We start from the raw sequence: 26879 nt of genomic DNA on the forward strand, positions 1-26879 counted from the left end.
ACTATCTACGCCTCACTTAAAAATATCTTGAAAGTGCATTGGGTTTTGTATTGGGTAAGCCTATAGACAGAAATATATTCTCAGAAAATCAAGCATAGTTGCTTCCTGACAGCTCTGAGACTCGTCATCTGAGGCTACTGTTGTTCTCCAGTACTGCTGATCAAGGGGAACTTCTAAGTTATGTATATTCAGGCGAATTAGCATAACTGATTGGTTGTGTGTGTCTCTTCCTCCCTATTAACAGCTGCACAAAGCACACAGCTAGTCTAATTTAGCACAGCACCTAAATTGGCATTTTACATTGGTTAAGAATATAAGCTATATGCTGGAGATCCCTGGTTGAAATCTCATGAATTTAGGAGATAGGATAGGAGATAGGAATTTAGGAGATAGCCCCAGCCTCCTATCTGAATTCCCAGGATAATAGTCCCTTGCAGGGCTTTTGTTAGAATTCCATGGAGAGGGTGTATTTGAGTACTGAAGACAAGAGCTGCGTTATAGTTTCTACTATTAATTACAGGTTTGTGGTAAGGCAGTGATGTGACTTCAGGTAGGAACTAACTAGATTCAAGCAACTGAACCAGTTCACACAACCTCTTTGTTCCATTTGGACTGAAACCCTAAACATGCATAGGACTGACTTCTGAGTAAATAGGAATAGGCTTGCACTGAACAACTATTGCAAAGAATCAGTGGTGAGGTCTGGGGATCCTGGAGGCAAGGTCAGCGGTTGCATGGTTGGGCCCCTGCTGAGGCCTGGGATCCCACTGCTGTGTTCCTGTTGGCCCTGCTGCCACACCTGTTCACCACTGTTGCCTGCTCATCTACCATCTAGTAAGTGTGTGGTGACATCAGCAATAATAAGAGAGCAGCTGCTCCTGTGTATTTGTTCACCAGCTTCACTCTGGAGAACCCACTGCGAGTCTGTGTAGACAACGCTGAGCTAGATGGACCAACAATCTGACTCTGTATACAGCAACTTCCTATGTTTATATGATGGGAGATGAGGAACAGCATGTCTTCCAGGAACCCTGAGGCTCAACACCCTCCTTCCCTTTGATGGTAGCTGCAAACGACTGCAATCCCATCTGGATTTGATTATTAGTTTGGGCATGAAAGTCTGGTAACTATTTTTTAAAAACCCACCCTTGCTAGCCTTTTCTCAATGGGGAATTGCAGTGGGGGGAAGGATGATAACTCAGTGACAGAGCATCTTAATCAAAGCATGTCCTAGGTTTAATCCCCAGCATCTCAAGGTAGGGTTGGGAGAGTCCCCTGTCTGAAATCTAGGAAGGCTACTACCAGTTGGTGTAGACAGACCTGAGGTTGATGGACCAGTGAGTCTGACTTGGTCCAAGGCAGCTTCCTTTGTTCCTATACCAGGAACATAGTCAACACCTTCACCCATTTTTAAAAGCAGACACAGCATCTATACAAATCCTCTTGTAAAGTGAGTAAATTAATGTCTTTAATGAGATGTCTTTACTTGTTGAGCTGCTGTCAGATGCTTTTTTTTAAAAAACAACCTCATACAAAAAAAAAAAAACCCTAACAAACTTCTAAAAACTCTCAAGCTTTCTGTTTGTGGAGCAAAAGGAGGTATGTGTTTCAACTAGCTTGCCAGCATGTGGACTCCGAAAGATCTTATGAGCTTTGCACTTCCTGTGGAGGCAGGGAGAAGAACAAAGCCAGTGAAGGTGCCTTTTCTTTTCCTTTTCTCCACTATCTGCTAAATTGTAGCCTCCAGCCTCCCCCCTGCCCTGCGACCTTGGGGGGAGCAAGATGAAGTGTAAAGGAATCCTTCTTGCCGCCATCCTGCAGGCATGGACCCCAATTACAGGTAAGGCTAGCTTTTCATATTTTGGTAGGAAACTCCTTTGAAACTCCGTTCTAAATGGAGGCAAGATGACGCCGCTGTTGAATATGATGCTCCCCTTTTACCAGGAGGGGAGTCTCTGTTTGAGCCGTATGTGCACCCTCTTAGTTACAGCTAGCTGTGCTCTAGTGGGAAAACTGCAGCAGCCCCATAATTAGTTTTAAAAGTACAGCATACATTGCCGCTTTGTGGGCTGGTGAGGAGCACGGGTGGCATAAAAGATAACGAACCATATCTGGAGGTGTAAACTACACTGTTGGCGTCTGCATGCAGAGGTGGGCAGGAAAGAGTATCTCTGGAATTCATGACCACCTGCTAGTTCCTCCTTTGCCCCTGCAATCATCCGTAGGAGAGTTCTGTTCCTCGTGATGGCCAGACCACAAAGCATCCCAATTATCCCCTGGATGAGAACCATTGCTGCCGTTCTTGAAACTTGGTTAAGGGAGCAGCTATCAGATTCCAAGTTGTTAGGACTTCTAAAGAAGCACATATTGCTCCCATGGTGGGGGAGTCCTTCTCCAAAAGAAGCTGGCAATGGTCAAACTCTGAATTGATTCAGACATTGGAGGGAAATAAGGAAGCAGCAATGGCGTGTTTGAATATATAGCAGCTGCTTTTATGATTGGACTAAGGTGCTATGCACATTTACTTTGTTCTTAACATAGTGGGGCTTGCTTCTGAGTAAGTAAGATTGAAACCATGCTGTATGCTTTCATCTTACCCAACTGTTTCTATGTCTGGGATGGAAATCCAGCAAACAATTCACATATTTAGCACCTCTGTGACTGCAATCTTGTGTGCTCTTAACCTGAGCGTAAGTGTCATTGATCACAGTGGGACTTGCACGTCTGAATAAACAAGCATACAGAAGCCATACAAATGAGCACAGATGTATGTCCTAATTCTGTGCTAAAAGAAATCTGTAAACTTTGGTTTGTGTTTCAATATCGGTTTCCAAAATGTTAGTTTGCTTCAGTTATACTTCTATGGCTTTCTGAGTGATAGTTAGAAACTTTCTTTCAAAGAAAGCACCCAAAGCTGTTTACTCTTCTGCTTTTCTGCTCAAGATAAATTCCCAGCAAAAGTAAAATGTAAAATAAGTTGGAAATATTAAAGGTAATTCTAAGTTTAGCACTGGAAGGTTCTACTAGATTTTGTGATAAAACTTGCATTAATTGGCCGCCTTTCAATACCTCTATACAATTAATAGCATAATAAGGACTTTAGTTACACTAAGCCTAGTCTGATGCTTAATTTGCGTGTGAAATATTTTAATAGCTATTAGCTATGAAATAGCACATATTAGGAAACCCATATTATTAGGCTACGGCACAATACCTACTTTGTAAATTCTTTTCTTTCTCCTTACGTATACTTCAAATATTGATAAAATAATCAAAAGTGAACTGGTTGAACCCACTCAGCTTTATGTGGGAGCTGACTGCATTCCTAATGGCATTCCTATATGGTATAATGCGGTTGAGATATTTGGTATAGAGAGCCATGAAGGACCCAGAGCATTTAGAAAGCTTTTGAGGGAAATGGAGCATATTCACCGGGCTCTAGATAGAAGTTATTCCTAAACTAGATCTTTATCTATTTTAATTTGTATTTATACACACACTCACACACAGAGCTAATACAATATTACAGCTGTGCAATTTTGTTTAAAGTATCTTCCCTGATTGGATACAGCAGCTTCCACAAATAGCTTAAGAGAGCTATGTTTCTATCTTTGCCAAATGTGCCCCCCCCCGGGAAAGAGATGTCGGTGGTGGGGAGGTCTGTGCACAGACACACTCCATATTTCCATCCAGCGCTCTCTCAATCCATTCAGTCAAGTTATGTGAACTTCTGTGCTAAGGCAACTCAACTGAATGGATTGGGAAGACTGGATATCATACAGGCCTCTTATTCCTTAAAAGTAGCTTGTCATTCTGCTTACACACACACATATGGGCATACTGAAAGGAGGAAAGCTTTGAATGCTTTGGGGATCTCCTGACTCCTGCCATGTGGGCACATTACCTGCACAGGGATAGAGGATACCCATCATGTGTATGGACATTGGAGGGAAATAAACTACAAATATCCGGAATACAAGAAGTTATTTTCTTCAGTCTTTTCTAGTTTCACTATTATTATTTATTTAAATGCACTATTATTTAAATATTATTTATTTAAATTATTATTTATATAAACGTATTAATATAAACATAACTTTCAAGAGAAAATGGTTTCCAGAACGGTAGTATTAATATCATAACATCCATTTAGTCTAGGGTTCATGTCCGATAGTCCTTGACTGAAAAAGAAATATAGCTACAAGGGCACGTCTCCCAATAAATAATACAAAATGAATGATTTTTGTCAGCATATAACTGTCATCTACATTAAATAACAAAATGGAATTCAACTTCCATAAACATGTATTCTTTTTGTAGACCCCATGCTGCTAATATATATATATTCAATTCTTAATAACTACTAGGTCTCATGGTACATCATTTACTAGCCAATACATTTACTAGCAGATGGCTTATCAATATATTTGGCACACTCGTCATCAAAGCAATTTGGTAATATTGCTATTTGGACCTCAAGAAGAGAGCTTTTTGTTTTAAAGGTATGTTCCATCAGAAATGTTTCAGTGGTCAGAGACCATCTAGTAAAATTTTTGCACTTTACTCCTAGGCACACTTTAAATTGGTCTAAGTATTAACACCATTCTTACTGCTAACCAGTCCAATTTATTGTCAATTATTATCAATGAATATATTAGTATAGGGAAATACTAGCCATTTTTTCTTTTTCGAACGTGGCCATAAAGATGAAAGATGATTAAAAATAAGGCCTTGGAAACAGTCCACTGGTTAAAAGCTAAACAGGTAGGAGCCAAGGGAAAAGTGATACGCCAACAAGACTATATCCATTTATCTCTGTGCATGAAGTTTGGTGATTTTTTTTTTTTTTAGTTCATTTTGAGATAAAAGCTGCTTTGGAGCAAGGTACAGCACAGGTAACTTTGGAAACATATAAACAGTTTCTGATCAAAAGAGAAAGCAAATTAAGGGCTGAAAACTATGCAATGTTGAAATGCGTGGCTATGATGAATGATTTGAGCGTCCATTTCACCAATCCAGTTTCAGGCGCATGAACTTGATAATCCTATATGCTTATCCATCACAGGGAAGAAGTTCCATTCCTGCAAGGATTTTTTATTTTCTCTATCAAGGTGTTAAGCAGAATCCGTCTGTTTGTTGATTGAAAACACATCTACCTATAGCATTGTTTGCATAAACGATGCATAGGCCTATAATAGACCTTCATTCATTGGTAAGTCCGACTAGCTCCACTGGTGGAGGCGGTATGCCTCTGAATAGCCGTCACTGGGCATCACAAGTGGGGAGAGTGCTGTTGCACTCAGGTCCTGTTTGCTGGCTTCCCATAGGGATCTGGTTGATCACTGTGAAAACAATATGCTGGACTAGATGGGTCTTTTGGGCCTTATCCAGCCAGGCTCTTATGTTCTCAGTGATTTCAATTTCTTGGTGTTGATAGAACACATGGCAGTTTTCATTATCATAGCAAGTTGTTAGGGTCCATATACTTTTTCAGTCGCCTGGTAGCTCTTCTAGATGGTGTGATGAGTTAGTAGTTTCCAACTCAATTCCTTTGTAACACAAGATACACAGGAAAGCCATACATGCCACCTGTAGCTTATGCAGGCAAGTCCAATACCAGTAAACAACAACATGCCCACAACAACTGCTGCCACCATCGCTATTAGGACTTGTTTTCCACCCTCTGTTCTTTAAAGACACGCAAGTTTGCCAGCATAGCTGTCACAGCCACCTGCATTTAATGCCATTGTTTTCAAAAAACTGACTGCAGAAAGCAGCTTTGCGTTCTCGTGTTTTAAATTACACTGAAACAAATGCATCAACGTCCTTCAAGCATTCTGAATTAGTACAAGATGCCCCCAGATTGCAACGTTTAAAAATACACTTTTTAACCATGAACAATAATCTAAAAATGTCGGTATCTGGTAATGAGAGTAGAAAAATAACCTTCATTTATATGAAGTTTAGTCTCATTTCGCTTTCCTGAAAGGTGATTAGAAAAATTGTATGAAAAGAAATACGTTCTTGCTCTTGGCTAGTACGTATATGGTTGAATCAAAATTAAGGGCCTGTCTTTGTGAATATTGCCTTGTTCCCAGAAACCACCCTCTGGTTTGGGCTGGGAGGGTCTTAAAATGATTCATTCCTACTTGCAAATGGTTTCTGTTGCTAAGACAATTGAGTCAACAGTTTTGGTCCTGCCAGCCCAGTTGCCTTATCAACAAGAATGTTTGCTCCCTTCCACATACCAATATGGACAAAGTGTGCAGCCCAGATACTTCAGCTATAGAGTTATTGTCCTCTCTCTAATTTAGAATGAAGGCGAAGCTATGCACTCAGTGACATAAATATGTCACAGTGCCATGTAACTCATAACATTTCTTATGCAATTCCCGATTGGCTGGCGCTACTCAGAATTCCAAGGAGGAAAAAAACCTTGTTTTTCAAGGAACGTTGTGAATCCCTCCCCCAACAAAAAAAGTTTCCCTTTTGTTTTGAAAATGTATGTGGGCAAAAATGCCTCACAGTCCAAGCCAAGGTAGTCCCTCTTTATTATGTTTAATAGTAATAATTCATTAATATCCTTTAAAAATGAAATTCAAATTAGGATTATTATATAGGGATTATCCGAGATTAAACAGAATCTACTGTTGTTCATTGTGTGTGGAGGGCACTGAGAGTGTCTTGCTCTTGAACACACTGTAACCCACCAACCCTGCCAATAATGAGAGATGTTGTATGCATACATAAGTGGGGGACCCGTAGATGTTCTCGGGGGCTTGTGATTAGTGTGCCATTGTTAAAATCCCCCCAATTCCCCCTCCTCTTACAATTCTTCTGGTTTGCAAAGGGGCAAACTGGAAAGAAGTATGGCTGACGTTGAAATTGGATGTGTATCATCTGAGCCCACTCCCTCCCCCCTGTTCTAATAGACGACGGTGGGCACCTACTCACAGCTCTTTGCTGCTGGGAGATTCCAGTGGTGGGAGGGGATCCTGACTCCCCCCTCCACACTGTTTGTCTTCCCTGCTTGACCCCACTGTTTGTTGCCTTCCAAGTCCATGTGCTGATACCCTACATTTCAAATAGATATATAGATTAAACGACACACACCATCCCTCTCCCCATATCCATTTAATATCTTCTTTCACTTTCCTTGCAGGTATGTGTGTGAGGATTTTGATTATATTACTAGTCTCTAGAGAATCAAGATAGCTCTTGGCTGACATTTACCATAAATTAAGCAGCCATTTCTTCTTCTGTACAGCTTAACCTCTGTAATACTGTGAGACTTGTCACAAGGCATGGGACTAAATATGATAACAAAGATAATCAATAATATGCTTATTGTTTTGGAAATGTTTATCAGTTCTGCTTTCCAATTATCAGATGTTCTCCATTGATCATTGTCCGTTCCCTGTTTGTATATATGAATGCTGACAGGAAAATCTGAAAGAGACTTTAATATTTATAGCCATTTTGCACCTTTTTATGCACAGTGATTTCATTAATTCATAGCAGGCTGTGAACTGGGACATTGATGCATCAGACAAAAAGAAGCAAATTGGGTAGCTTCCATTAATGGTTTAGCAGGTAAACTTCTATGTATTTTCTGTTTATCAGCATAATCTAGCAAACATGTTCTATTCAGGCACTGATAAATTCCTAAGGAATGAAGCAACATGTTGTTTTCCTTGGCGTTATCCGGGCTAGAAAATGGGTCAAATAGATAAAAATTAACAACGTATGCCACATTCAAAGCAAAACAAAACTCGATTTCTATTTGTGTGCCTTAATATTTAATATTTCTAGCACATGTTCTTTATTTAAGTTTAGAGTGATACAGCAGAAGTGGACAGCGGTGTGTATTTTATAAAGAAAAGAAAATGGATTTTGCTTAGGAAGAGCTGTATGTGTGTGGACATGCATTTTTTGACATTACTTAAATGAATTGTGTAATTAAAAGTTATGTTAGGACTTCATAATTCCCCCCCCCACAGTAGTAACTTTGGATCTTTCTCAAGCAGAAGGCCAGTACTTGTTTTTTAAATCCGTTAAAACATCATATTTTGGTTTGCATCCTTTTGGTGCTGTTGCCTTTGGAATTATTATTTTCATTAATAGGGTGCAAGTATTTAAGAGGAAGTTCAATCACAGTTTAAGGGTTGTGCTGTTTACACATTACCCAGTGTGTTGCCTTTGTGTTGTGTGTCCCTCTGGGAACATATGACATGGAAGAAGCCCACATGATGGGCTGCTTCCACACCATGTATGCACTGTATGAAGGCACTTCATGTAAGTACACAGTGTGCTGTGTAAACACACAGTATGGCTGTTCCGTGTGGGCAGATGCTTTATACATTTGCAGAGTGGGAGAAATGGTGGCTTTCCAAGAACCCAGAAGGAGTCTGAAATGTGGTCTGAAACCAGTAAGCAGTCTGAAAATAGCTCTCTTGCTATTTTGAAGTGCAAAAACAAAGGGAACTTGCTGTTTACCAGTACAATGTGCCAGAAAGGCAGAAATATAAAGAGAGAGAAAAATATTGTGAGAGAGCTCTATAAATCAGCAGTGTTATCTATCATCTATCATCTATCTATAATCTATCATCTATCTATCATCTATCATCTATCTATCTATCTATCTATCTATCTATCTATCTATCTATCTATCTATCCCTCCTTTCCTCCTGAAGAAGCCCAGGTGGAATTAAAGTTTAATGGAATTCTAATGGTGTTTTTCAAGGTACTAAATCTGGAACTCTGCATACTGTTTCTCAGGTGCTCCAAACTCTGTTATGAATTCAGGTTGTCTTGTGGTACCATTAGTGGTGCTTGGTGGGCAGAAGGCTGAAAGGCCAAAGTAGTTGCAGCCAGAGCCAAAGGAAGGGAGGAAGCTGACAGGCAATGCTGCCACTCACTGGGCAGGATGTTAAGTAATCAGGCAGGCAGGTGGAGGTGTCTAAGGGAAAACTCAGGTTGGTGGGTCAGGGTCCACCTAATGAACCAGTCTCCACTGGGTGCCATAAAGATTAACAGTGCATCTGATGCATAGGCGCCGACTCCATGGGGCTTGAGGGGGCTCGAGCCCCCTCAAAAATTTTTTGGGGGGGGCTCAGCCCCCCCAATAATCTCGGGCGCCCTTCCAGCAGAGCGCCGCCGCCGTCCCCTGCCTCCTCCCCACCTGCTCCTTCGCCAGCCAGCCAGCCAGCCGCGCGCCCTAATGGCGGGGGCTCCTGCCTCGCTGCTTCGCAGCACCACCGCCACTGCCAAGGCACTGCCAGAAATCCCGCGAGAACAGGGGAATCCCGACTGGCCACACCTCCCAGCCAGCCAATCAGCTGGCTGGGGGCGTGGCTTGCCCTATTTAGGGCCGGAGCCACTTTATTTGCATATTCATGAGCTTATTTATTATTCATGAGCTTTCCCGGGCCCCCCCAATATTTTTTCTAAGTCCGCGTCCCTGATCTGATGAAGTGGACTGTGGTCAGTGAAAGCATCATAAATGTATTGGTGTTTAAGGTGCCAGAATTCTTTGTGCTGTTTATGATCTTGAGCAGCCATGCATAGGATTTAATGCTGCTACGATTTGCAGTTAGGTCCTCCTGAAATCAATGGGACAAAATTTATCTATTTCTCCCAGTGTGGGAGTATGGAAAGTAAAAATGTCAGAAAGATCTGATCTGTGCACATTGCAGGGGTGTAGTGATTTATGTTGCTGAAATGGTATCATCATCATCATCTGAAATGAATGCTAAATTCCTAAACTAGGAGTATGGAGTTGGACCAGGCTTCCACACCTCGGCCCTCCAGATGTTTTGAGACTACAATTCCCATCATCCCTGACCACTGGTCCTGCTAGCTAGGGATCATGGGAGTTGTAGGCCAAAAACATCTGGAGGGCCAAGGTTGAGGAAGCCTGAGTTGGACCATCTGAAACATTGGGACATACTTTTGAGTAAAGATGCACAATACTGCACTGTACGTCTTTAAAAAAGTACATTTTAGAACTTAACATTTTAAATACTTTTGCTCCAGAATTGAATCTCTTCAGATAGCTAGCCAGCCCAGGGTCTACTATGTTGGAAATAGCTGCTACTCCTAGGAGCTTATATACGGTATCTTTTAAAGGCACTTCAAGGAACTGAAGAGTTGAGTTTACAATACAGTCATACCTCGGGTTAAATTTGCTTCAAGTTGAGCGTGTTCGAGTTGCGCTCCACGGCAACCCGGAAGTAACAGAGCGCGTTACTTCCGGGTTTCACCGCGTAGACATGCCGTTGCTAGATATGTTTACCTCTAGATACGAGTGGGGCTCTAGAACGGATCCCGTTCGTATCTAGAGGTACCACTGTATAATGCTAAGTGGATCATCAGGCTGACTTAGTTCAAGCCAGTTTTATTCTTTGAAACACCTGGAAAAGAAGTGGAGTACCACTGAAATGCCACCTTAAGAAGGTGCAGCCAATATAAAAACTATGCTGGAAGATATTAGACAATAAAACGGGTGAGGAACCTTCAGAATGGGGCCAAATGTGAGGACTCTGTCCAGCACCAAGGACTCTCTCTAGGTCACACCCCTCACTTGCTCTGCTGTCCACCCTCCTTGTGTGCGTTTACCTGGCTGGAATGTGTTCTTGCTCTGCCTGGATGGGGAGATGGAGAGAGAGGTTGTGGAAACCTTTGGTTTTTGCATGGTTGGAAAGTAGCGTTCTATACAAAGGGTTGTCTCTGTGATGAATGACCCACTTCGAAAAGTGTAGTCAAGATTGGAAGGTTCAGAAACTCAAGCAAGGCCAATTCCCATAAAAGCATACAATAAAGTTTATTAAAAGCCAAGCTCTGTAAAAATGAAAAGCTTCAAACAATTACACAAATTGTTTGACTGCTCAGAGGCAAAAACAAACAAACATAACTATCTTATCTAGCTAGCTGACAGAAACACATGCACGTAAATCTTAGCTGGCTGAGCGGCAAAGCAAAATACAGTGGTACCTTTAGTTACGAACTTAATTCGTTCTGGAGGTCCGTTCTTAACCTGAAACTGTTCTTGACTAAAGGCATGCTTTCGCCAATGGGGCCTCTTGCTGCCGCTGCGCTGCTGGCACACAATTTCTCTTCTCATCCTGGGGCAAAGTTCTCAACTTGAGGTAACTCTTCCAGGTTAGCGGAGTTTGTAACCTGAAGTGTTTGTAACTCGAGGTACCACTGTACCTTCTAGGTCTGAACAGGTGCTGACCTTCCATGAAGAGAGAACTGTTTATGCTCACCCCAGGTTTTAAGGGAACGCTGACTATGGGCCTTCACCCTTTCCTCCCAAAGGAATTAGCACCTGCTCCCATCACGTATCTGATTACCGTTCGACACTGGCCTTGAGGCCTTAATGAGAGACATCTGTGTTTAAAATCATTATTCCTGGAGTTCTAACAAATTCCCACACAATCTGCATGCTAGTCTTAAAGGGAGAATATCACCACAGCCTCAGCTAATTTTGCTTCTGGCCCCTGCAACCTTGCAGAGTTTGCTCTCTGCACCCCTGCAATAAAATTGCTTGGAATGTACGGGACTGTAATTTCCCCTTGTTTTGATTATTTAAGATCTGTTGAGTTTTGAGGAATAGTTGGAGTTGTTCTAATTCGCTTTGATTTGATCACATCCATACTGTCATTGCAGAAAACAGGTCAGTGATAATATAGATAGTGCCTCTAAATAGTATGAAAAGTCTGCCCAGTTAATTAATGTGATGTACGCAGACAGGCATGCTTTCTTCTTCAATTGGATTTAAATGGGTCAGCCAACAGTATAAGCCAGCCACCTCCTAAATGAAGTTAAAATGTTTGTAGCAGAAAGATGCATATAATCACAGCATAAGCTTTCATAGACTAGTACCCTCTTCATCAAAAGTATATGCAGCAACAGACTAAGATGTTAACCCCTCTGGAAGATAGCTATAACAATGCATAATTCTAGATAATTATGTTTTGTACTTGCAAAAACATTGTCAAAGTATTAATTGCATTATTACAGTTTTGGTCTTTTAGTCATCGGTACTTGATTTTTCAAATTTATATTTCTAAGTAATTTGTATTTTGGGTTGTGGATTTGTTTTCCCCTCTTTCCTTACTATGGCACATGTTTACTTTAAAATCTATTAAAATGAAAAGATCACAAGTACACGTGAATCAGCAGATTATAGGAGAAGAGAGAATCCTCAAGTGCATTAAAGGCTGTAGGCAAAATCCAGAAAGTTGATCATGACCTGTTTTTGTTTCAGGCATTTAATGGAACTAATAGGGTTCTGTGTTGAGGCAGAAGGGGAAAGAAGCCAACACTTGCAAATGTTCCTTCTAACAGTTAGATGGAAGCTTGAAAAGATGGGCTGGTGTTGAACTGGTTTGTAGTGAAATACTAGTGCCTTTTGAGCCTGGATGAGAATATATCAGATAGGCAAAACACAGAGAAGTAGCAGGGTTGAATGAATTTTCTCCATCCCTCCTGCAACCTCTCAGAATGGAGGTTAAAGCTATGGATGTGTGTGAAGCAGTCAGCAGCGGACAAAATAATTACCTGGCTGCCTGGTGTTCCTTGGAAAGCTGGCATGTAGGACAGATAATCCATTAAGTCAAAGGCTGGTTTAGACTAGGGAACTGGAGAGATTGTTCTGCACTTCTAGGCATAGCCACAGAGTTCAGAGATATCTTACCATTGATTGATTCATATTTTAAAATTATCCTGTTCTTCTTGTGCCCGTGTACCGGCCAGGGCAGCCACCAACCCCTTGCACGGGGACACAGCTTTCTCAGCCAAGTTTCTTTCTCACATTATATGGAGAACAAGCATGGGGAAACTGTGCCCCCCCCCCAATGTTGTTGGATTGAAGTATCCACCCGTCTCACCCAGCATGGCAAATGGTCCAGGGTGATAGGAGGTGTCCCCCCACAACACCAGGTAGGTCAGAAGTCCCCCATCCCTGACCTAAAGTTTCATCAAGGTAGAGTCTAAAGGACAATGACAGTCATGCATAGCTGTAAAACACAACGCACAGTGCGGGCTCCCTAGACACACCGAGTCAAAGTAAATGAGTGTCATGCCACTGCATGCGCAAACTAAGGGCATGACTGTGAGATACCATGTAGTGCCTTATAAGAATCAAATACTTTTTTTATAGAAATGGGTGCAGACACCTGTGCCTTGGCCTTTTTTTACTTTCATTTAAGCTTCACTGCAGTTCTTAGAACCAGCCATTTCTCTGAACGTGGGACAGTTAATGAAGCAGGATGTTCTTGCTCTTTGGGCAGAGTAAGTGTGAATTCAAACTTGTCTTGGCTTTTTCTTTTTTTAAAAAATCAAGTTATATGGCACAAATGCCTTGGCAGTAATTGAAGCACTGCAAGGAAGGGAGATTCTGACTGGAGCTTGTATTGTCAATCCTAGTGATCACTGGTAAATCTTATTCAGCGTATCAGAAAGAAGAGATCCTGTTTTCAGAGTGTGTTCAACGCATCATTCCAGTAATAATAATAATAATAAGAAAAATATTTATTAGAGTGTAATTTATTGTATATTAATTTCCACCTGTCATCTGCTTGTTGGTACAACCTGTAAAAGCCTTTTTTTTTTGTAAAAGTCTATTTTTTGTGTCTTCATTTAGTTCCCCATGTCATAATTATTATGAAGTGTGGAAAAAATGACCCGAGATCACCTGTGGCATGTGTTGTGCTGCAGGGGAAAAGAATTGTAACCAAGAATGTGAATTGTTTTTCACTCAGTACTTTGTTTACTGAGATGGCTTAGACCCAGGTCTCTGGCTACTTTCCCCAAGAGTCAGTGGAAAGTGTTGGTGCTAGTAATCTATTTCACAGAAAATGGATGACAAAATGCATTGTCATTTCAAGTGAAGCCACCCACACTTATCTGGTTAATCCAAGGTTAACCCATCTATTACGCCCATTTGGTCTGCCCAGGGAAGCTTGTTGTCTTAATCTCGTGTAATAACTGCTGTGAAGTGAAGTTGGATCTGACAGCACCTGCTGGTGGAAGTGACAGCTTCATTCTGCCAACCTGGAAATCTGGGGTGGGAGTGAGCAAAACAGGTAGAGATGGGAATGCTAGGAGTTCTGCTCCTCATGCCTGAGTGTTTGGTGGACTTAAAGGTTTATTTAGAACAGTCAATATCACAGTGGTTTCACCCCACCGTATATTTGCTGGGCTCTGCCTCTTTTACCTTTTCCTTAATATACCCCTCGTCTTTCCTTGTGCAATTAGATGCTGACAACGGGTCTTTAATTAAATTTGCTGAAATTAAAGTATACATTAAAATGCCAGTTAATATTATAAATAATAGAGGAAAAAGAGAGCTTGTTAAACTGGATTCTGATATTTTGAATTAACAGTATGTAATTCTGCTCCTATGTAACAGGATTAGACTCCTGTTATCTATTCTAGTCTAATAGTGTCTTGTTGTTTTTTATAAGACATGAGTTAACCAGGGTATTTCCATCCTGGTACTTGTTTAGCCATTCTGTTCTACTTGGTACAATATTTTTGCTGAGGTCAGTTCTTCTTCGTCCTCCAGATTCTTCCTCATGTTCTTTGTTGTGTTTCTGTACTGATTTCTCTGTAGCAAGCAGTTAAGATCTCAGACTCATTAAGGCGCTACTCTTCTTCACACTTACTTGCATGCAAGCCCCATAGGACTCCTTTTTGGGTAAATATGCATTGGAGTACACTAAGTGGCCTTTAGTCAAGCTACTTACTATTTTAAGAACATAAGAGTCCTGCTGGATCAAATCAGTGTCTAGCATCCTGCTTCTCAGTGACCAACCAGATGTCTCCAGGAAGTCCATGAGCAAGGCTTGATGGCTATAGCTGCCTTCTCATTTTCCCTAGGAATTGGTACTCATCCCCCCCACCCCGAGCTTTCATGACTCTGTCACTGCTCAAAGGAATTTGTTTCTGTATGTGCTATAATGATCTCATATTCCTGCTAATTTTTCCTTGGGTATATTAAAGAGGCCTATGTTTCTCGTGTTATTTGTGACTTGAGGATGCCATCATCATTTCTGAGTTTCCATACTGACATGTTGAGTTAGACCTGCCTTGGCCTTACTTGCATGACCAACTGAGATATGGGCATGTTCTCCCTCCACAGATGGAGGCAGTGTGCCTCTGAATGCCTGTTGCTGGGAATCACAAGTGGGCAGTGTTGTTGCACTTGGATCCTCCTTTTGGGTTTCCCACAAGCATCTGGTTGGCCACGGTGAGAACGGGATGCTGAACAACATGGCCCATTGGCCTGATCAAGAAGCCTCTTCTTAGGTTCTTTTGGCTGCCCATTAGCCAATTGCTATGGTTTCTATGTATTCTTTTGAATTACAGGATAGGTGTGTCTGAAGAATTTATTATGAGATGTACATAGTTTGGTTAAACCGAGCAACATCTAAAATATTTGGGTAGTTGAAAGAAGCACTATTTGCACAAAGCTATATTTATACTCACACAGCTCTCAGGATGGGAGTCAATATGAATAAAAGTGGTATTTTGGTTATCAGAGGGTTTGCTTATCCTTTTGATCAAACTAGATGGCATGGTGCCAGGTACGAACATCGTGTGAGAATCTCCAAATGTGCTTCACATGTTTGACACACGTGGGTGGCTGTTTGATGTGGCAGGCCGGTGGCAGGCTCTTCTCTCCTCCACACACCTACATGCCTTCATTTACAGGGTTTGAAAAGAACCCAGCACCTGCAACAGTGAATAGAGGGCTCTGTTCACAAATTTGGGAGTCCCCAACATGTAAAGAGAGTCCTCTGTACAATAACAGTTGTTTCAATGAGCACATGCATTTGTGGGTTGAACCCTGGCCCCTGCCGCTGTAATGTTGCACCCTCCCAACACACTTTCATTGAACATGTGAAGAGATACAGTGGATAAGAAAAAAAAAGAATTGATCAGTGGAACCATTTCAAAGGGAGTGGCAGGGATACAAATTTAGGCTGTCTTTTTAAAGGTTAAATAAACCCTTTGTGTAGTATATTTTTGTGAAAAATGATTGTGGGTCTCTACATGCTTTCTTAAATGTAGAACAGCTTATATATCAGGGATCGGGAACCTGTGGCCTGCCAGATGTTGGACCACAGCTCCCTTCATTCCTGGCCCTTGGCCATGCTGTTTGGGCAGTGGTAGCATTTCAAGAACAACTGGAGATGTTCCCTATCTCTGTTACAGAAATAGTAGTTGGTTCTGCTCATTCTCTCTTCCTGTAAGGGCAGACTCAGATTCCATTCCAGTGCAATTGATCCTTTGCCAAAATTGACAGTACAGTATTCATCTTACTGTCCACTATGTGGACATATACATAACTTGCGTAGTTAATTGCATACATTATGCTGTCAGTATATTATTCCCCCCATTCATTTTAGCGCAAAAGAAACACAGTGCACATGGAAATGGGGTGGCATAATCAACTATGTATATTTGTGCCCCAAAACCAACAAATACTGATCATATTTGGTGGATTGATTTCTGTTCCAGGCATACGATAGCTAAGCAAAGACCAGCAATTTCTGCTCCCTTGACTTTTCCCCCTGGGAATTCTCTGAGATCCCTAGGCAGTTATACTATCCCTAATTTCTAACCATGGTTGAGGGTTAGGAGGAGGCTGATCAATTGACTGCTTCTTCCCCCATTGCATGCAGGGCCCTGCTGGGGCTTAACCAGAACTAAGAGTTCTTTTGGCAGGCACCAAGATTTTCCATTGCTACAGCTGGCCAGTGTATGCTTTTAATCATGATTTGAAACCAGGGGTTGAAGCTTGTTAAAACTTGTCAGTTTTAGGAACTTGGCCCTTAAATAGTACTAGAAATTGGGGGGAAACCCTTGGCCCATGACAAATTCTGCTTTCAGAAAGAATCGCAGGAACAATGGTGTGTCCAAAGAACGCATGGAGGGGCATTCTGACCCTCCATGTATTCAGTGGAATATCAGAACAGAGCACAATGCTCTCTATGCATTTGTCAACCCTGTACAAGGCTGTATTTCCAATTATGCTTACATAGCTTGTACATGTAAGCTTGAATTGGAACTTCTAATTGAGTGCATGAAGGTCAGGGAAGGACCAGCAGACACAGTTCTGCTCCCCACCCACATCTCATGTAAAGGGCTAACCCTAAATACATAACTGAGGATTGATTGTGTAGTTCTGTCCTGCATACATTGGATTTTATGCATGCATGTGCTATGCATATACACTTTGCCCACATGCAGCTGTGTGACAGGACAGGACTGCCTAGTGAGTGGGGTGGGAAGGTGCAGTGTTATTCCCCACTATATGTAGGGAGAAGATTGCCGGCAAGATCTTCCAGACTTGTTCTTTTACCAGCTATTCCTTTTGAACCAATAGCATTGTTGCTTTCTTTAATCTTTTATAGCAGGGGCGGCTAACCTCTGTACTAAAGACTGGTCCAGGTCCCCCAACAAAATGTTCTGTCCCCTGCAAGGCCCCACCGATACTTGGCAGTGGTGGCAAATGTATATTTTTAAAAGTAGACACTGTTTGGGTAAACAGAGAAGCTGAATCCTTTCTGCCCATCCCAGAACCCTGGTGGGGATGGAGATTGCTCCCTTTCATCATTAAACAGATCATTAGATGCGCAGGGAGAAGGCATTTGCTCCCCCTCTGCAGCTGATCTGCCCTGAGAGGGTAACTCTCTGTGTGTGTTTGAGAGAGTGGGGTGGCCACAACCATTTCTTGCATGCCCCCGCTGCCCCCAATGGTTGGCCAAAGGAGAGCTTGGCCCTCAGACCAAGAACTGTTAGCCATCTTTGTTTTATAGGTTGCCGTATCTGCATTAAAAATGAACCAACTCTTTTCCTTTACCTTTAGTAAGAGGTTAAACTGTGGTTAAGTAGTTACTCAGAGGGGGTCTTCCTTCCCGGTCGTCTTCACTTCTGGTGTGACTGGGAGAAGGCAAGTGGGGGGGGGGAAGAGTAAATTTCCCTTGCGTGTGCGCATGTTATAGGCCTTATTAACTTCTGTTCACTTTCTTGAACTTCATGAAAGTCATGATTGAACATCAGTGCTGTGGTGCTTGAAAAGAATTAAAAGAGAGAGAAAATCGCCCCTGCTGAGTGCTCCAGGTGCTGCCTGGCAAACAGAAGAAAGCTGTAACATATGTGATTCTCCAGATCAGGTCTCACCAAGTACAGGCCTGTGCCCTATTCTCGTGCGTAACAACACCAGGGTTCTTAGCAGCTCTTGGAACCAGGCCTTCTAATGATTTCCTCACTGATGCCCCATTTTCAGCCGGGTGCAATTTATGCTTATCAAAGAGAGAAAACGGGAAAGCTTTTTCCTGTATTCTAAAAAAGATGAAAAGGAGACAGGGAGGAGGAGAAAATGGTGGTGACGAGGGAAGCAAGCGAATAAAGGCTGGTTAGAGAAATCAATTAAGCTGTAAAAGGTTAGGCTACTTGCCGAGGCAGGCAAGATGGGGAGAAAGTGAGAAAAGGATAAAAAAAGCCCAGTTAGTAGATCACAAGAGTGGCAAAGAATTAGATTAAGGGGGAGAAAACATAGAAAAGGTTGTTTGGTAAGAGACCTTCATGTTGTGTTCCCTTCACATTCAATTCTTTAGAAGCAAAAGCACAAATTGGGGGTAAAAGTACAAGTTAGATATGGCTTTAATCATGTCATTTGAGGCAATGGGAGAATTTGCCTTCCTGGATCTCTTCCATGAACAAAAAAGTAATAATTCCAATACACTTTAGGCAGATTTGCTAGAAATCCTGGAAGCTGTGTGCATAAACAGCTTTTTCACCTGAGGTAAGCCATACACACCAAGCTAAGATAAAGCTTTGAACAATCCCTATTAGAAGTGAATGTAAAGTGTGAAGTATCTCTCCGGATTAATAGCTTGGACAGAAACAATAATATCTCCTAATAATGGACAGAAAGGCATAGTGCACCAGAAGCCTGGCATGATAAGAAGAAAGAGCTATAATTCTCCATGCGAGATGTAGCAACTATTTAAATATAAAGAGATATAAGCCTGGTGGTTTTTTCATGCCCTTCAAATTATTTGCTGTGCCATTTGATCTGTATTTATTCAGTAGCAAGTTGTCCCACAGGACGAGGGTGGCACTGTAGTCTAAAGCACAGAGTCTAGGGCTTGCTGATCAGAAGGTTGGCGGTTCGAATCCCTGCGATGGGGTGAGCTCCTGTTGCTCGGTCCCAGCTCCTGTCCACCTAGCAGTTTGAAAGCACATCAAAATGCAAGTAGATAAATAGGTACTGCTCTGGCGGAAAGGTAAACGGCGTTTCCGTGCGCTGCTCTGGTTCGCCAGAAGCGGCTTAGTCATGCTAGCCACATGACCCGGAAGCTGTACGCCAGCTCCCTTGGGCTATAGAACGAGATGAGCGCCGCAACCCCAGAGTCGTCCATGACTGGACCTAACGGTCACGGGTCCCTTTACCTGTTTAAGTTGTCCCACCTACAATGGGACTTACTCCCAGGTGTGTGTGTGCATAGTTTTACATGCTGTGAACACACAACACCTTTAAAACATATTCAAAGCACATTATTTCCCTCAAGGAATTCTGGGTGCTGTGGTTAAGAGTTGCTAGCAATGAGAAATCTGATTAAGGGAGACAGTGTGTTTTGAATGTGCTTTAAATGTGTTGTGTAAACACATCCTTACAGCACAATCCTATACGTGTCTACTGAATTCAGTGGGGCTTACTCCCATGTTAGTAGGCATAGGATTGCAGCCTTATTTGCTTTATATAGGGTTGGGCAACATGTAGCTCTCTGGATGTTGTTGGACTAGAATTCCCATCTTCTCTGACCATTGGCTGGCTGGGGGCTGATGAAAGTTGGGGTCCAACAATATATGGAGGGTGACACGTTGCCCACCCCTGCCTCAAAATAAAGCATCATCTGTTCCGCTGATTCTTAACTCCCATTGCATTGAGGACTCCTGCTTGGGTTTGCTCATTCTTTACATCTGCCATCATGTCAGTAAGGCTTTCATATTAGCACTTGTCCTCTAGGACAGATAGCAATACGAGTATATGACTGTACGTCGGAGACCCTGTTGTTTTTAAAGTTTCCATTGCTACTATGTACGCTTTGTTTTTCTTGCTGAGCATTATTTTATGATGGCATTTTTAAGCCTTGTTTTTAAATATTTGTTTTGAGTAGTGGTCAGTGGTCATGTGTTGCAGCTTTATTAGATGTGCTGGAGGGTGGATTTTTCTTTTAGATGAAAGGTGGGGTCAACATAAAAATGCAAAAAATGAAACATAGGAAAGTGCTGTAGACAAAGAAAGTCAAACAGATCAATGGTTCTCACATTGTTGTAGAAGGACCGCCTGCACTTCAGGTACGACAATGAAAATTACTGAGGAACATGCTTTATGGTCAAGGGTTTCTGTGGTTTCTAATACATACAGGAAAGACAAGACACCTGTCCGTTTACAATGTAAGATAAAAAGCAGCTTGTCTTAGTATGTATTTAACTGGGATATCAGATTAGTAAAGTAGGTTTTATAAAGAGGGTTAACCTCCTTACACAACTGTGGTTCATCACACTTCCCCCCCTGTGTTTTAGACTTTGCCTTTGTTGCTCTGTATTTGACCCCAGTATCGGTCGGATTAAAAAGGTACTCATTATAAGGTAGATGGGTTAAAGAGAACGAACAAAACAACATATTCATAAGATAATACTCGACAAATAAATATTTATAGTCATTATAGGCCATCTGCATTGCTGGGCTGCCCTTTGACCTTCAGAGGTATTTGTTACCTTGGTAACAGCAGAAACTGTCACAAGAGCATCAGAAGAGCCTGCTGGATCAGTCCCATGGTCCATCTAGTCCTGTGTCAGATTCTCACAGTGGCCGCCCAGATGTTTGTTGGAAACGTGCAAGCAGGACCTAAGCACACTCCCCTCCTGCAGTTTCCAGAAACTGGAAACTGTATTTGGAAACTGGTCTTTTCCTATTCAATATTGTCATATTAACATTCATTATCTTCTTTTTCTCCTACCCCATTTATTTATTTTTAAGATGCATGTCTAAAATGTTTAATATTTCAACAATCTCCATGCAGTATTCACTGTTGTTCAGGACTTTATGTGTTAACAACAAGACCTTGAACGTGGCCCAGGAGCTGGTCAGCAGCCAGTACTGTTTCCTCAACACAGAAATAATATGTGCGCATCCACTCAACAGCTTGACTCCAGTATTCTGCATCAAGTGCAGCTTTTGGACCAGTCCCAAGGGAAGCTACACACTGAATGCATTGCAGCAGTCTAATTGTGAAGTTACCAACGCATGAATCACAGTGGCTAAGCTATCCCTGACCACCTAAGCTCATAATGGGTGCTTCTTGCCACAAAAGTCACCTGAGCCTACAGTGACAAAGATGGATTTAAAAGTACCCCTAAACCATACACCTGTTCCTTCCCTGTCCAGAACTGAACTCCCCAACTTCGACCTGGGATCCACCACTGCCTCTGTGTCTTACCAGGATGCAGTCGCAGTTTGTTGATCCCCCCCATTTGTTGGAACCTGGTGCTTTCCAGATGTTGTTGAACTACAATTCCTATCAGCCCCCGTCAACATGGTCACTGGTCAGGAAGGATGGGTGTTGTTATCCAACACCTGGAGGTCCACAGGTTCCTTTTCCCTGTTAGCCTTGTGAATTTATTTCATTTTTATTGTTGGAAGTCTGGCAGATATGAGTTAACCACCTAACATTCCTTCTCATATTTTTGCCTGCTAACCAGATTCCTTCTATTTTCTTTTCGTAACTTCTTCTCCTTTTTTGCACTTTTTTCTGTTCTGCCTTAATTGTTTCTTCTGTTTCTTTCCCACCAAGCGGCACTTAACTGTGTCTAGCTGTGAAAGTCACATTGGTTACCAGTCAAGGCAGCGTTGCGCCGAGGAGGTGGCTTTTATGCTAGTGACTTTGAATCCAACAAACGGGGAGGGGGGAGGGAACTTGGTTTGGATCCTGCAGGAGGAAACCATTTAGGAGGTCTTAGCGCGACTCTTTCAAGGGCGATTTCAAAGGTGATTTGATGTAGCGTCCCCTGCGCTGCAGCTTCAATGTGTCTTCCTGCTGTGGTTGAGGGGCAGGGTGGGGGTGGTTTCTGCATTAGGAAAGGAGGGCAATGTATTGGCTTTTGCTTGTTCTTTCACTCTTGAGTGGGTCTTTATATAAAGATATGAGAGAGGGGATTGTGTTCAGGTGCTCTTACACATGTTTAGTGCTGGATCCAGGTGTTTTTTTGGGGGGAGGGGGGCAAAATGCCACCATTGGGCTCTCTTCTCTTTGCCACTGTAACTGCTGCCCATTCAGTTGTCCTCTCTTTCTCTCTCTGGGCCCAATCTGCACCGAGAGCCCAGATGGAGGGTCAAGATTGGCATGTGGGGATGGGGTTCCACCCCTAAGCTTTGTGCAAGCAAATCAGGATGAAAGCCCAATAAATAGGTCATGTGGAAGCACCCAGTGAGATAATTGCTTCCCCCACAAAAAAGCAGTTTATTTTATTTTATTTTCCACTCTCCATCTGAGGATCACAGGGTGGTTTACAGTGTAAAAATAAATAACATAATAAGCAAAAAAAAAACCCAACCCCTCTCCCAAACACAATGTCTTTCCTGCCCCCAGAGATTGCTATATGTTTTCACAGGGAATTAATATTTGGGGAATTTGAGGGGATCAAAATTTTGGCCCAGCCTCAGCCTCATATAAATAGGCGGAATGATGGGCTGCTGTAATTTGACCTACCACTGCTTATATCTGCCCTATTTCTCTTTGAAACTTGTTTTTCTACAGTGCTTTTCAGCTTAATTTGAGCTTTATTATTGCTTCTTAATAAAATATGAGTTGCTAGCTACATTTGAACACTACATTTGAACATTTGAAAAGCTTATGCAAGAGAGCTAAATTTGCTTTGTGCTATAAAGTATAAACTTTCATGGTAATACAGATTAGGAAGTTATTGACAGCATCACAAGGCCTGGCTCCAGAGATTCAAAGTCCATGTGCATTCTTGAGGCCATTGTATATTAAAGGTAAAGGTAAAGGTACCCCTGCCCGAACGGGCCAGTCTTGACAGACTCTGGGGTTTGTGCGCCCATCTCACATCTATTGGCCGGGGGCCAGCGCTGTCCGCAGACACTTCCGGGTCACGTGGCCAGCATGACAACGCTGCTCTGGCGAGCCAGAGCCGCACACGGAACGCCGTTTACCTTCCCGCTGGTAAGCGGTACCTATTTATCTACTTGCCCCCGGGGGTGCTTTCGAACTGCTAGGTGGGCAGGCGCTGGGACCGAGCAGCGGGAGCGCACCCCGCCGCGACCTTTCGATCGGCAAGCCCTAGGCGCTGAGGCTTTAGCCCACAGCGCCACCCGCGTCCCGCTTTGTATATTAGACCTGTATATATGTTTAATCTGAGTGCACCTCAAACTGAGTTTGTATTTCACAGTGCCTTCCCATGGCTTTAACAACAATATATATGATAGAATGCTTCATGGGGTATGGCCAAATAACTGAACAGAACCCTATAATCTCTTTATAAATTCTTAATGATACAGGACATTCATCTACATACTATGCATTTTTTTGTATTGATTTCTGGCTTTAATAGTCAATTTATTACATTCTCCAAAAGGAATGTGAAATTCTGAGAAGACCAGTCTTAAGCAATTGTGTATTTTTCTCATCAGTCTCTTTCTAACAAGTATACCAGCATACCTTTGCTGAGGAAGGTGGAGTTTAGATAAATATCTCTCCTTGAGGAAACCATTGTGAGATATGTTGGGCTTCAAAGGTGTGTTTGTGTGTAGATGGGAAGCTGAGACAACAAGACTGTTTCTGTGCCCTACTAAATCTGAATTCATACACTGTGTTCATCATCACATAGTAATTTGCAGCATCAAGTGGAGATTTGTGTGTATGAAATGACCACTACTGATTAAATAAGACAGACCTTTCATATCACTTGACATCCCTGAAGCACAATGAAGGCCGTTTACCTTTTTGCTGCCACTCAACCAAGTGAAAAGCTTTTGAGTAAGGGAATGTATAGGGACACGGGTGGCACTGTGGTCTAAACCACAGAGCCTAGGGCTTGCTGATCAGAAGGTCAGCAGTTCGAATCCCCGCGATGGAGTGAGCTCCTGTTGCTCGGTCCCAGCTCCAGCTAACCTAGCAGTTCGAAAGCACATCAAAGTGCAAGTAGATAAATAGGTACCGCTCTGGCGGGAAGGTAAACAGCGTTTCCGTGCGCTGCTCTGGTTCACCAGAAGCGGCTTAGTCATGCTGGCCACATGACTCTGAAGCTGTACACCGGCTCCCTCGGCCAGTAAAGCGAGATGAGCGCTGCAACCCCAGAGTCGTCCGCAACTGGACCTAATGGTCAGGGGTCTCTTTACCTTTACCTTTAAAGGAATGTACATGTGTATACAAATGAGTCCTTTAGAGTAGGTCAAAATATGTCTTACTGATTTTGATGCTCTGTGTGTGAAAAATGCTTCTGTTGTGTTAGTCCCCTCCTCAGATCTAACATATGTCTTGTGGCCACTTCATGAATTAGGGATTTAAGGAAAGATCATGAAGAAATGAGGACATTTAAGATTGTAGAGATGCTCAGTTTTCTCAGATTATTTGGATCCATCCCTACTTAAGCCTCATTAATTTGTGTGTGTATTCTCTCTCTCTCTCTCTCTCTCTCTCTCTCTCTCACTCACACACACACACACACACACACACACACACACACTTATTGTACAAGTGTATTGACAAGACAGCTATGGCAATAGCTTCCCTCTCCAAAAGGGTATGGGAGAATGTGATGCTAAAAAGTCCAATACCACGATGAAAGTCTACCAAGTTTGTGTGTTGAGTACATTACTTTATGGAAGTGATTTGTGGGCAACTTACAAGCGCCAGGAATGACACCTCAATGCCTTCCACATGCACTGCGCCGGAAAGATTTTGAGTATCACATGGCAGGGCAGAGTTTCAAACAAAGATGCGCTCCGCCAAGCCCACCTCTCCGGCATGTTCGCACTCCTGTCTTAGCAATGTCTACGCTGGTCATGTCAACAGAATGAAAGATGGCAGGTTCCCCAAGGACATGCTTTACGGGGAGCTGGCTTCGGGACCAGACCTGTTGACACACCTGCTCTGTGTTACAAAGATGTCTGCAAATGAGACATGAAGGCTGCCATGTGGGAATCCCTTGCAGACAACCACAGTGACTGCAGAAAGACAGTCAGGTTGTGTATCCACAGCAGTGACCGCCAGAGGAATGACTGCTGGAAGAGAGCAGAGAGAAGAAACACCGTGGTGGTTCAGCAGAAGCGTAACTGGATGCTTCCATCTGCCCCAGCTGCAACAAAAAAGTCTCTCCCATATTGGTCTCTACATCCACAGCAGGTGCTGCAACCTTCCAGCAGTTTATGGTAGTGCCCCAAAAATATTAGGGGAGGCACAAAAGGGACAGAGGGGGCAGTTTTTTTTCTGCATTTTGTTGGCGCAGGGGGAAGCTGTATTCCACTCTTTCTAAAAGAGAAATATTTTGCATGAATGCTCCTATCTGAAATATATTTTCTCTGAACTCAGCCCTATTTATTTTGAGGATGGAGTTTAAAAGTTTTTGTTCCAACTCCAGTTCTGTCACTGACAGAAGTGAGTCTATGGGGAATTCTCTCTCCTGACCACCTTTCTGTGCTGCATATATCCATAGATTTCACAGACACGGTCATCTTCACAGCACATGACAGGCTTATCCCAGTGCATAGCCCCATAATGAAATATATCCATCTACTCTTGTCACATGTGGGGATCTTAAGGTTTTAAATTTACACCATTTCTTTTCAAAAAGTTCTTTTAAAAATTATAGAATTATTAAAGAAAGAACACACGCACGCGTGCACACACACACACACCAAAAAGAAGGGGGGGAACAGGAGAGGAACCCCCAGAACAAAAACGTCAGCTCATATTCACAATATAATAAAAATTGAAATGTTATTGAAATTTACACTATTCCTAAATGTCCATTTAGAAAAGCATATGCCAAGATACTGAGAAGCACTTTTACATCAGGTTTGTGGTGTCTGATTTTAAAACAGCAGCCTCAACCACCCAAATGTGCATTCCTTTCACCATTGTGGGTGAAGGTTTTAGCTGTATAACTGCATGGTATTTTGAAAATATTGTTGAATAGTCATTTCATACTCACAAATCATCACTTGACATGTGGATGTACTTGACTGGTGAAGTTGTTGTTTTTTGCAGTTCTTATCTTTTGTACAAGGCCTCTGAAGGCCTAAAAATAGTTAAACTTACCTTAATATGAAAGGAATCAAGTTGCTGGGTAGATGCTGAGGTCGGAATGGCTGAAGCTATTTTTGCTCTACAGTTTTTTCTAATATTGTGGCTGTACGCATTCCGGCTGCACTTCTCGCTCCCTGCGTGAGAAGCGAGAAGACACTGTACAGTGATATAACCCAGTCTTCATTTAATGGGTCAGCAGCAGGTGAGTGAATTAGGGAGGGAATATCTGCTTATACCAGAGGTGGGTCAGCCCACGGGTCACATTCCTCCATAGGCAGCCTATGTTTGCTGTGTCCAGTGCTGAACAGGGCCAGAGGCAAAAGCAGATCTGAGCCCAGGTGTGTGAGCTGAGAAGAGTTCTGAGGGCCAGCCAGTGAGGCCTGGAGGGTTGCATAAGGCCCCTGGGGTTCCCTATCCTTGACTTGTAACTATTTACCCATCTGCTGCCTTAGTACACGGTGGGTGTCACCCCTGACCATCTCCTGCCTGCCACCAAACCGCTGCTGTCTTGCCTCTTTCAGGCCTTTT

At 42.5% G+C, this 26879-nt stretch overlaps 1 protein-coding gene across 1 annotated transcript in view; it reads left to right on the plus strand.

Moving 5' to 3' along the window:
- Positions 1-1602: 1602 nt before the first annotated feature.
- CD247 (CD247 molecule) overlaps positions 1603-26879 on the plus strand; it is a 40841-nt gene continuing 15564 nt past the window's right edge. Inside the window, exon 1 of the mRNA XM_082221495.1 lies at positions 1603-1840. Within this exon, the coding sequence (XP_082077621.1) occupies positions 1783-1840 (58 nt within the window). The 5' untranslated portion in view covers positions 1603-1782. The remainder of the gene's footprint in view (positions 1841-26879) is intronic.

This window comes from Podarcis vaucheri (assembly GCF_965113315.1).
Source record: "Podarcis vaucheri genome assembly, chromosome: 4".
In the NCBI taxonomy this organism is placed as follows: domain Eukaryota; kingdom Metazoa; phylum Chordata; class Lepidosauria; order Squamata; family Lacertidae; genus Podarcis; species Podarcis vaucheri.